Genomic DNA, 12,957 nt, shown 5'->3' with positions numbered 1-12,957 from the left:
TTACATTTTTTATTTGGAAACAGGGTCTCCTAAGCCAGCGCGCACGGCTGGCTTCGAACCTGCGCGATCCTCCTGTCTCTGCCTCCCAAGCGCGGGGATTACAAGTGTGCGCCACCACGCCCGGCTTGGTTTTTTTTTTAACAATTTTTTTATTGAACATAAATAGTATACATTTACACTATATTTGGTGCCCTCTCCCCCCCTGCCCCCGTTTTCTCTTCCCCCCTCCCACCAATGGTTGTCCAGGTTAACCATGTCTTATTCACAATTTTACACATGTTCAGGTGTAGACCCTCATTAATCAAGATCGGCCTTTCTCCTCCCCTATCTTTCCATTAAAACTTAGCTAGTATTTCCCCTCTAATATCTGGAGTCCCACTGGTATCCTTTGTGTTTTCTAGTTTGGGCATATTAGAGGAAACATGTGTATCTTCTCCTTCTGTGCTTGGCTGATCTCACTTAACATGATGCTCTCCAGAGCTTTCCATCTTCTTTCAAATGATATAATTTTGTTCTTCTTTATGGCTGAACAGAATTCCATTGTGTGTATTTCCCACAGTTTTGCTATCCATTCATCTGTTGATGGTGATCTGGGTTGGTTCCATATTTTGGCTATTACAAATTGTGCTGCTATGAACATAGGTATGCATATGTTGCTGTATTTCTCTGAATTCAACCCCTTTGGAAAGATACCCAGGAATGGTATAGCTGGATCATATGGTGGATCTATTCCCACCTTTCTTACAACCCAATCAAGAAATGGGCAAATGAACTAAATAGACACTTCACAAAAGAAGAGATACAAAGGGCTATAGATACATGAAAAGATGTTCTTCATCACTGGCCATCAGGGAGATGCAAATCAAAACTACACTGAGATTCCATCTAACCCCAGTCAGAATGGCAAGCATAAAGAAATCAAACAACAACAAATGCTGGCGAGGATGTGGGGAAAGAGGAACTCTTTTACACTGTTGGTGGGAGTGCAAACTAGTTCAGCCACTATGGAGATCTGTGTGGAGATTCCTATTTTTTATTTTATATTTTGAAACAGAGTCTCACTGAGTTGCAAAGGGCTTCACTAAGTAGGAGCTGTGTCTGAGAACCAGGAGCCGTGATCCTGCCGTCTCTGCATCCCAAATGCTGAGATTTTAAGCATGTGCTACCACACACACTCCGCTGTAGTGTTTACATTTTTATTAGTACACTGTAGTTATACATCATAGTGAAAATTGAAGTGACACATTTGTATGTGCACACACTACCTCTCTGTGTGTTCCTGCCACAACTCAACCCCCTTAAGACTCACCTGCCTTGCTTGCAGGCTAGTGAGACTGGCAGTGACACATTCAAATACAAACATTACTTGATCTGTTTCTTTCCACAACCCTTTTTTCCCCTTCCCTTCTGCCTTGCTCCAATCCCTTTCTATCATTCTACTGGTCTTTCTCCTCATTAAGGAAATATCTTTTAAAGAGGCATCTGTGAGGATGGAAGTGACAAAAATGCTTGTAATTGGCAGCTGTTGTCAATGTTATCTGCTCTCTTTTAGCAAGAAGGGTTATACATTTAAGGGTTATACATTTATCTCACCTAAAAGAAACACGGAGCTAATATTATCATAACATTTAGTCCTGATACTGATGAGATCTTGGAGGTTAATGAGAGTAAACTTTTATTTAACCCAGCACGCTGCTTCCCTTGTCTAGTTTTTACTTAGGAATGTCGGGGGGAGACCCACTCCAACTCCTGAGTAGTAAGAGAACGTGGGTTTCCACAGTCTTGGGCCTATCGTTTGCCACTGGCTGTGTCAGGTCCCTCCTTTAGCACAGCCAGATGGCTCCATGCCTTGAAAAGCAGTTAGAGTTGCTTGAGGGTGTAAAGACCCACTCATAACCATAAGAGACAGCATCACTGTGATTCCCACAGCAGAATTCAAAGCAAAGGGAATTTGTGCTTCTGATGGGGAAAATACCACAGTGCTCTTTAAAATAAAGTGAGGTCTTGTATCCATTCTGTATATAAAAGGGATCTGTACCCTGTGCCTATATCTATGCACCACCCACCATTATCTTTGTGACAACTTCTCACAAAGTGTATATAACCACTCCTGGTGGGTTCACGTCCTGGCTCAGCCACTTAGAATCACAAGTCTTTGGGAAAGTCACAACGAGTTTTAGTTTCTTCATTTGAAATACATCTGCCTACCTACCTTATTGCTGTGAGAAAAACCTAAGATGGGTGCAACGATCACACAAAGTATACTGGCAATACTAGTTCATGGAACACTTAATGAATGTTGACTAGTATTAGCTATTTTCTCAATGTTATCTCATTGGGGAATGTTAACACCTATAAAAAGACCACTCCTATTGACTTTTTACATTTTCAGTGATATTAGGGAACAGACTGGGTACTCTTCAATGGCTTATCTGGTCGTTACATTAGCATTCTGCCCTTCATAGTACCCTACAACTACTATGTGATGAGTCCTCGCCTTCCACTCCAAACTCAGTTCCTAGCATTCCCCCTTTTCCTACCACATAGCAAATGTCAACTACACTGATCTTTCTTTCCCTCAAATACACCACATTACATTCTCATTTCAGGCCTAACTGCTATCATGTTGGCCTGGACAGCACTTTCCCCGATTCTTAACACTAATTACTACATCTAGCTATATTCCATTTTGACATGTCTGGACCTTGTCTGTCCCCAGCCCTCACCTCCACTGGAGTGTAATCCCCGTGAAGGCAGAGACTTAAACCACACCGTGTACTTGACACAGTGAGAAGGTTACATTTGCCAAATGAACCAGGTATCTGGGATGATCTCCCGCTGCTTAGCCCATAACTGATTACTACTCTAAAAGCCAAAGGCCAGGAAAAGGTCAAACTGTAGGCAATCTTATTACTGTCAGAGGTTTTTAAAAGGTGGTACACACTACGCATAAGGGGAGCCAATGGCTAAAGTTCACTGACCCTTACACAGAACTACGGCCAAAGAAAGTCCAGCTTAGTGTGAGGAGGAAAAAAAAAAAAAGCTGGTGCCATTTTCATTTCAGATGAAAATCAATCTTTACTATAAAAATAACATTATTACTCACAACTTCAAAGACATTTGGGTCCACTTAATCGCATCAATCTGACCCACTGGGCCCTGTGATAAACTCAGCTGTAATTTATACCAACCTCATTTTCATGCTCATTTCGTGTTCATGCTCATTTAATGAAACCCTATGCCATGAACTAAAACCAAAGTAAGGAATAGACTGTTTAAACACCGGGATTTCTAACACTCACTTCCCTACTTTGCTATCAAGATTGTTAGAATATAAATATTAACAAATACCGAATTAGAAAAATTATCAACAATACTCACGCATCATTCGAACAAGTCATAAATTCTCCCTTTATTTTGGGATGCCATGAACCAGTATGAAGCATTGCTGTGTGGCCCTTAATAAAAACAAACAAAAGAAATAAAAGATGTTTTGAAAAGGTAAAAACAAGCTGATGAAACAGTGACATAGAATATTTAAAAGTAAAGCATTTCAAATACACCTAGCATTTCATTCCCTCAAAAGCAATGATAAAATGGATATTACTTTATCCTAATTTTATCTGATAACATGTTTTGGTTCTTTTACTTTATTAAACCCAGTTGTGTATCACTCCCTGCCCAACCTCAAAATTAGCACAGTGCTTGCCTGTGGCAGATGAAAAATAGAGAGGAAAATAACACATTCACTTTAGAGGAGGAAAAAACAGAACTAGAAAAGGAAAGGCAGATGGGTCCTTCTCTATAGATTATGATTCTTTTCTTCAGTAGAAAAGAAATGAGAATACAAAGCATTCACAAGTAAAATGAGAACGCCAAGAGATGAAGGAGATTCACACTCCTAAGAATGTGTCACAACCTTGATCCTACCTGCAATACATCTGTGAGAATAAATGTGAGGAAAGAAAAGGCATACCTGAAATAATTCTGGAAAATTAGCTCTACAATATATCAAGGGCATAAAAACTCTAGAATTAAAATTCTAAATTAAATAAGTAAAATTCTAAATTAAATACATGTCAGCAGAAAAATTGATATACACAGATGGCCATGGTGGTACACACTTGTAATTCTAGTACTTGGGAGGCTGAGACAAGAGGATCATGGGTGTGAAGCCAGCCTCAGCAACTTAGTGAGCCCTGTTTCAAAATAAAGAATAAAATAGGACAGGGGTAGAGCTCAGAGGTAGAATGCCTCTGGGTTCCATCCCCAGTACCACAAAAAAATAAATTAAATTAAATTAAAATTGATATACATGTCAAATCAACCACAGAGTACATACCAAATGTAAACACACACACACACACACACACACACACACACACACACACACACACACACACCTCCCAGGTGATAAAGTCAACTGAAATGGTCTCAAACAGTCAGCTGGATTTAGGTGGGGCAGATAAGAGCCTAATACTTCTTATAGTAATGGCACCGTCCCTTTTTCTAACAGGGTCTAAATGAAGCTATGCTAAAAAGAGCAAAATTTTTTGCATATTAAGATGCCTTAAAGAAGCTGGGCATGGTGGCGCACGCTTGTAATCCCCATGCTTGGGAGGCGGAGACAGGAGGATCGCGCAGGTTCGAAGCCAGCCGCGCTGGCTTAAGAGACCCTGTTTCCAAACTTTAAAAAGTATAAAAATAGGTCTGGGAGTGTAGCCCAGAGGTAGAAGGGTTTCCAGGAACCCCAGTACCATAAAAAAAAAAAAGCCTTAAAGGGAAAAATAATAGTGCCTCTCTGGAGAGAAAAAATTGAAACTGGACTTCCCAGACAAGGTCATTGGCAGTCCACGCTGCCCAAAATGCTCAGATAGTATCTGGCCAAGTCTCCACGTTCTGCTCAAATTTACAGGATGAATAGAGAGGGGGGCACAGAGGTGGAGACTCTGAGCCTACAGTAAGGAGGCATGGATTGAAGCAATGCCCACAGGGACTCCATAGGAAGTTTATGCACTTTCTATATGTGAACTCAAGACTTGGGACATTTTTACAGGCATATCCTAGACATTTTAAACACAACAGGTCCAACAGGAAAATCTTGGTTCTTACTGTCCAATTCGTTCCCCATTTCTTTCCCAATTGCTCAAGCTAAAAACTTACAAGTCATCCTTTAATATTCCTATAACCCAATTCCAAAATTTTGTATTTGCTCAGGATGAATCCACTAGCTGGTCTTGCCATTCTATCCAAAAATCCATCTCAAATCTACTCACCTTCTTTTCCACACTGCCACGCGTCTGTTGGCCCAATTACCTCGCGCTTCTCCATCAGCTCTTATGTGCTAACAGCTCTGTCACTAGTCTGCTGTCACTCTGACCTCATGTTCCACAGCAGTCAGTAGAATCCTTTAATTACAAAAATGCCACTCCTCTGCACATAACCCCTACTGCTTTCCAGTCTATGCACGGTCTAAACAAGGTGCACTTCCTGCTCCTGCCTTCCTTACAACAGTGCTTCTCTTGAGTTTCTTCCTGTTGAACACACACCAGAGACCACCCTCCTTTTAGTTTTTAAATACACCTAGCTCCTTCCCCAGGTCAGGCACCTCTCGCATGCTTCTCCATCTGCCAGAAACACGTTTTCCACTTTCTCATTCTTCCAATCTCAGTTTATAGGCCACTGACTCAAGTATTTCCTGACCCTCTAGTCTAAGTTAACATGGCCCACCTTACTGTTCTTTACCACAGCACCTGCCCATCTCCTCAGCATCAGTTAACATAATTCATAATTCTAGCCAGTAAGGGTGCACAATGCTTGTAATTCCAATACTTGGAAGGTTGAGACAGGAGGATCACGGGTTCCAGCCAGCCCCAAGTATTTAGGGAGGCCCTCTGCAACTTATTGAGGTTCTGTTTCAAAATGAATAAAAAGTAGGGCTGAGGGTATAGGTCAGAGGTAGAATGCCTCTAGGTCCAATACCACCACCACCACTAATAATAATAATAATAATAATAATAATAATAATAATAATAATTTATAATTCTTTTTTCATTTGTTATTTGGCTGTTATAAAAATGTTAAAGTTTTACATACTCACAAATGAATATAGATGGGGAAACCTAAAATTTAACAGAAATAGAAACAAATGAACCTTACAGATAAATGAAGTTTCAGATAAGTCACACCTATACTGAAAGGTAATAAGTAACTATCTACTCCATAGCAGGCTGGATGTTGGTTCCCCTAAAGATATGTTCATATCCTAGCTGCTGGAATCTGTGAATGTAATCTTATTTGGAAAAAGAGTATCTTCAGGCATAACTAAGAATCTCTAGATGAGTGATTTAAATAATGGTGAATATGCTTATAAAAGAGAGAAGAAAATACACATAGACAAGAATATGCAAAGTAGAAGTAGAAACTGGATTTATTCAGCTACAGACCAAGAAATACTCGAGTTACCAGAAGCTGAAAGAAGAAAGGAAAGACTCTATCTTTATAGCCGCTGGAGAGAGTAAAACCTACCAACACCTCGATTTCAGACTTCTAGCCTCCAAAATTATGAAAAATTTAATATTTTATTTTAAGGTACCACATTTGTGGTCATTATTTAGAGTAGCCCTAGAAACCTAGAAAATACTCTCAGTCTAAGACCAAAGGATTGTAAATAAATATTGAATTCTAGTTGACACATTTGTTTCTTTTTTGCTGTGGTATCCATTAACAACTCTGAAACTGCTTTCAATTCAATAAAGAAGTAAGCCAAGCAAATGAAGAAATATGTTGTGGATGATGGGAGCCAGGACTTTCACTGTTGGAGAAGAGAGTTCCAAAGTGAAAATGAAATACCAGAATAAACTCTGGTATATGTTTGAAATTGTGGGCATCAATAACAAGTCATGATTTTTTGTGTTTTGGGGGGATTTTGTTTGTTTTGTTTTGGACACAGGAAACAGCAGTAATTCCTGCACCAGACAAGGGCTGCTGTGAGGTAGCAGCCCTTATCCTTCCCACCTGCAACAGCAGTCTTGAGAGACAAATGTCTGTTGACCTTCCCCATACTACAAGAGGTGAATGGCGGCTACAATACAGCAGCTGCCTCCCCAGCGACAGGAGCGGTCGGCAGGGAGCTATCTGTTGGCTCTCCTGACCCTGCACCAGGAGAGGGCCCGCAACCAAGAGCTGTGGTGCCTCCTCCCCTTCCCAGCAGCAGCGAGGATGGCAAACAGTGGGAAGGAGCACTTTGGGTGCTCCATGCTGCTAGGCTAACAGTAAAACAGAGCAGACTGCCTGCTTCTCCCCACATGGCAGCCTGTGCGGGGCAGAGCTCTTCAACACCGTACATGCCATATCAGGAAAATCCCAACGAGAGAATGCCACCATTCCCTTTCCCACGAATACACAGAAGCAGCCACGGCGGGGAGGTTAATTTTGAATTTCCCATCTCACTCGAGCTTTGCCTAGAGGCATAACCAGTTATGGGAAGTGGTGCATAGCATAAACAGCCTCAATTTCTGGTTTTCTCCCAAGAACACCAAGACAGAAAACTATTGCAAAAAGAAACCGAGATAAAGAAAACCATTAAATTTGTGCAAAGAGTTCTGTCCTCCAGAGATGCATGTATGTGACACCTACCACGATTAGCATAGGAAAAGCATCTAGAACTAAAAAGCCTACTACTCAGATCCCACAAGAGCCCCTGGCTGGCACACACAGGTCAACCGGAATTGCACTAGAAAGGCTTTGAAAATTAAATCAATATTAGAAGAAAAACCAGCTCATAGACGGCAAGTCAGGACTTAAAACTAAGAAGGTTGGCTATCAGCTAAACTCTCTCTTTCTCTCTCTCAAACAACAACAAAATTTCACTGTCCAGAGATTTCATACAGGACTCTGAATCTCTTTATAAAATATAAAATATCAATGATATTTAAATCTGAAATTAAACTAAATTATATTAAATTACATATAAAGAAGGAGGAAAACTACAATGCTTTGGGTCTGCAATGTCCACAAAAGCTCATGTGTTGACAGCACATCCCCACTGCAGCAAGGCTCAGAGGTGGGGCATGGCTGAGGTGACGCACGGGGGCATGGCCCTGGGGACTGCAGGCCCACAGGCCCCTCCTTGTCCTCTGCTTCCAGCTGCTCTGATGTGAGGGTGGAGTCCCTCTGCCACATGCGCTCCCACAGTGATGCTAGCCATCCAGGGACAGAATCCTCTCAAACTGTGAGCCAGCAATTAACCTTTCTTCCTCTGAGTTGTGCGGGTAAGGTATTTCGGTAATAGTGATTGAAAAGCAGACTAAAACAAAAACCTAATCAGCTCTAAAGAAATAAGACAAAAGATGTCACTACAACTAAAATAGTAAAATGACTAAAAAAGAAATACATTGAGTCAGTTTTCTTTTCTTTGTTTGTTTTTGGTGGTACTGGGTAATAGTGATGGAAAAGCAGACTAAAACAAAAACCTAATCAGCTCTAAAGAAATAAGACAAAAGATGTCACTACAACTAAAATAGTAAAATGACTAAAAAAGAAATACATTGAGTCAGTTTTTTTTGTTTGCTTGTTTTTGGTGGTACTGGGGTTCCTGGAAACCCTTCTACTTCCAGGCTACACTCCCAGACCTATTTTATACTTTTATTTGGAAACTGGATCTCTTAAGCCAGCACAGCTGGCTTCGAATCTGCGCGATCCTCCTGTCTCCGCCTCCCAAGCGTGGGGATTACAAGCGTGCGCCACCACGCCCGGCTTGAGTCAGTGTTTATAACTGTGCTACAAAAAGAGGTAGCAAACACATTTGAAACAAATGCAAAACAGAAGTGCTCAGCAAAGAAAAACATACTATTTTAAAAATGGAGACTTGGTTATATGGCAAAGCATAACAATGGAGACTTACAAACTCATTGGAGAGGCTCAACACTAAAATGCAGTATCAGAGGAGTCAACAAACTGGAAAACAAACTAACAGAAATAATCCAATCACATCAAAAGAGAAAAGACGAGAAAAAAACAAGCAGAGTTTTAGAAACCCATATTAAAAATCTTAATATTCACACTGTAAATTCCCTGTTCAGAAAAATATTTGTTACAGTTACATATAAAATGTCCCCAAAAGAGTTCATTGGTTAATGTTTGGAGTTGATGTAGTTGAGGTGTGAGGGCTGTAATCCCAGAGTAGATAAATGCATTGTAGTGCATTTATCTGTATGTTGGCCTGGACCAGCAGGCTGTGGCTGGCGGGGTGGATCCCTGGGAGTGTAGCTTGGGCGTTGTAGATGGTTCCTCCTGCCTCAGTTCTCCTTCTAGGTTCTATCCTCCAAGATGTGAGGCGCACTCTCCCTCCACCCCCTGCCACCATGCCCTGAGGTCTGCAGTCCCTGGCCTCACATGAACTGAACACAAATCTATAAAATAAATAGATAAATAAATCGTCTTTCCTGTAAGTTATATGGTCAATCATTTAGATTATAGCTGTAAGAATGATGACCAGAGCCGGAAGTAGTGGCACACAGCAGTAATCCCAGTATTCAGGAGGATCACAGTTCAAGGACAGCCTCAGCTACTTAGTGAGGCCCTTGGAAACTCAGTGAGACCCTGTTTCAAAAATAAAGAATAGAAAATAGGGCTGGGATGTAAATTGGAGGTAAAATGCTCCTGGGTTCCATCTCCCATATCGAAAAAAAAAAAAAAAGAATGCTAATCAAAACAATATTTGAAGGTATGGCTAAAAACTATACTTAAAGACATGGTATAAGATAAACATTTATGAGCCGGGTGTGGTGGTGCACGCTTGTAATCCCAACATTCGGGAGGTAAAAACTGGAGGATCTCAGTTCACGGACAGCCTCAGCTACTTAGGGAGGCCCTTCACAACTCAGTGAGATCCTGTTTCAAAAAATAAAAATACTAGGCCGGGCGTGGTGGCGCACGCTTGTAATCCCCGCGCTTGGGAGGCAGAGACAGGAGGATCAAGCAGGTTCGAAGCCAGCCTCGCGCGTTGGCTTAGGAGACCCCGTTTCCAAATAAAAATGTAAAAATAGGTCTGGGAGTGTAGCCCGGAGGTAGAAGGGCTTCCAGGAACCCCAGTACCACCAAAAAAAAATAAATAAAATAAAAATAAAAATACTAAAAGATAGGGCTGGAGGTATAGCTCAGAGGTATAATGCCCCTGGGTTCCATCCCCAGTACAGGAAAAAATATATATATATATAAATATATGTACATATGTATATGTATATGTATGTATGTATATATATATGTATATATATATATATATATTTACAAACTCATGAACTTCAGAAACATAAGATAAATGTAAAAGAAAAACTAAGCTTAAATTCTTTTAAAATCTATACCCAGGTACATCATAATCAAACTATTAAAGCAAAAGATAAAGAAAAGGATACTAAAAACAGACAAAGAGCCAGGCATGATGGCACACACCTATAATTCCAGCATATGGGAGGCTGAGATAAGAGGATCACAGACCACGGACAGCCTCAGCTACTTAGTGAGGCATTCTGCAACTTAGCGAGACCCTGTTTCAAAATCAAGAATTAAAAAATATGGCTGGGGTGTAGCTCAGAAGTAGAATGCCCCTACATTCTACCCCAGTACCACACACACACACACAAAAGCAGACAGAACTAAAAATCACATAACATATAGAAAAATAAATATCTGGATTACTATAGATAACTCATTAGAAATAATTAAAGACAGAAGATATCAATAATACAATCCAACATTTTTAAGTGCGAAAAGGAAAATACTGCAAATGTAAATACATCAAAATCCTGGAGAAAAATTAATGAACAAAAAATGTACTTATGGAGTGAAGTGGAAATGAAGATATTCTTGGGTTAAAGAAAACTCAAGTGCCATCACCACTAAACCTCTTTTCAAGAAATGATACGGAAATAAATGAATTCAGTAATTTATATGGAAATTTAAAAAAGGAATAGGCAAAGTAAAAAAAAAAAAAGACCAACAGTTCTTTTAGGCAATCACTTCTGTAAGCATTCTGGCAATTCCTCAAAAGAAAAAACACAAAGTTACCATGTAACCTATAAATCCCACTCCCAGGTATATGTCCACGAGAACTAAAGATATGTCCATGCAAAGATTTGTAAATGAATGTTTATAGTATCATTAGTTATAATAGCTAAAAGGTGAAAACAATGCAAATATCCATCAATTGATAAATATGGTATATTAATACAATAGAGTATTATGTGACAATGAAAAGAAATATTGACACATGATACAATATGGATGCTAAATAAGAGAAGCCAGTTACAACTGTCCACATGTTATATGATTCCACTCAGATGCAATATCCATGAGGAAAGACTATAGACACAGAAATAGATTTGTGGTTTCAGAGGGCTCAGAGAAATGGGATATTTGGGAACGATGCGTAAGGGGTGTGGTGATTCTTTGGGGGGTGATAAAAATGGCCTAAAGTTGATTGTGATACGGGAGGCACATCTGCTTACCTCCCAGCCAGCCCTGGTTTACCAGTTCCCTCTCCTCGCTCCCACAGTCAGGAGTTCTATAGATGGCTGCCACTCAACTTAATCTTTCAAAGCTTATTTCCTGGTCTTTATTCTAACAACTTAATATCCCACCCAGCCCATACTGGCCCCAGAAGACAGATATTTTACTATTGTTTTGTTGAAATAGCATCTTGGAATATAAAAAATATTTTAAAGAGAACCAAAAGAAAGTGAACCTTATCACAGAAGATGTCAAGATGCAGGGACGCCTTAGCTGTTGAGTATCCAAAAAAAGAACACAAAGAGTAGGTTAAACTGAAAAATTCCAAAAGACTGTGAATGTTGTTCCTTGTTTGTAAAGACTGGAGATGACAAAGGCAATGGGAATGTTAAGTGCTCCTGTGTTAAAACAGTGACCAAAATTAGTCATAACAAAATGAAGTTCAACTAAGGATTCTGAAAAGGACCTAAACAGATTCAGTACCATGGCTAATTAGTGGAAAAATTTTAAAGTGACACCTAGTTAGTGACTAAAACACTTTTTCATCAAATAAACTAGTTTTTATTCCTCCTTCTTTATTTAATCATAGGCATCCCTCCCCCCCCCCACAAAAAAAAAAGCCTTTCTTCATAGTTTGCCAACTCTTATTATAATCCATCACACACTTAGTCATTTCCGTCCATGAATCAAGACTCTAAAGTCCTGGTCTTTCTAGTTTCTGAGCAATATTCATTTAAACAATTCAAAGAGATAAATTTTTTCTTCTTTGACCTATTCAACTCCAGTAACTTATTCTAAGATATTTCAGCAGCCTTAAATATGGCTAATTCTGACATACAATAAATTGGTTGCTTTTCTGAAATCATGTGCTCTCAATATTTATTGATTTTTTTTTTTTTTTTTTTGCAGTACTGGGGATGGAACCCAGGGGCATTCAACCTCCAAGCTACACCCCCTGCCCTATTTTTTATTCTTTTTTTTGAAACTGGGTCTCACTGAGTTGTAGAGGGCCTCACTAAGTAGCTGAGGCTGTCCGTGAACCGCGATCCTCCGGTCTCAGCCTCCCAAATGCTGGGATCACAAGAGTGTGCCACCACGCCCGGCTATTTATTGATTTAATAAATATACATCAGAAGATACATTCTACACTCTAGAGATTCCATTTAATTGGACCACATAACCACCTGTCTTTCAGTTTCTAAACTTGTTCATTTTTAGTATCCTAAACTTCAACTACTTTCTCAACCTAATCCTTTGGAATCCTGTTGGAATCCTTTTGTTAGAGGTATAATATAAAAAAAAAAAAACTTTTCCTCTAAATAAGTTTCTCCCACTCCCTCAACCACTGTATTTCATACAAATATCCAGGTCTTCAATAAGGATCAAGAATATCATATAAATATACAGCAGAATAATTGTCCCTACAAATTTCTATTCCCTCAACATTCC

At 39.7% G+C, this 12,957-nt stretch overlaps 1 protein-coding gene across 3 annotated transcripts in view; it reads right to left on the bottom strand.

The window, feature by feature from the left end:
- Window positions 1-12,957, bottom strand: part of WDR70 (WD repeat domain 70) — a gene marked incomplete at its 5' end in the record, with an annotated part of 251,957 nt that overhangs the window by 159,933 nt on the left and 79,067 nt on the right. For all 3 annotated transcript variants that reach the window (XM_080696811.1, XM_080696812.1, XM_080696813.1), the window contains one exon: window positions 3,382-3,458. In XM_080696811.1, coding sequence (XP_080552937.1) covers window positions 3,382-3,458 — 77 coding nt within the window. The remainder of the gene's footprint in view (window positions 1-3,381; window positions 3,459-12,957) is intronic.

Source organism: Muscardinus avellanarius, assembly GCF_963383645.1.
Source record: "Muscardinus avellanarius genome assembly, chromosome: 1".
NCBI classification, from domain to species: domain Eukaryota; kingdom Metazoa; phylum Chordata; class Mammalia; order Rodentia; family Gliridae; genus Muscardinus; species Muscardinus avellanarius.
The sequence above is the reverse complement of the archived record's forward strand: the minus strand, read 5'-3'. Positions and strand labels throughout refer to the sequence as shown.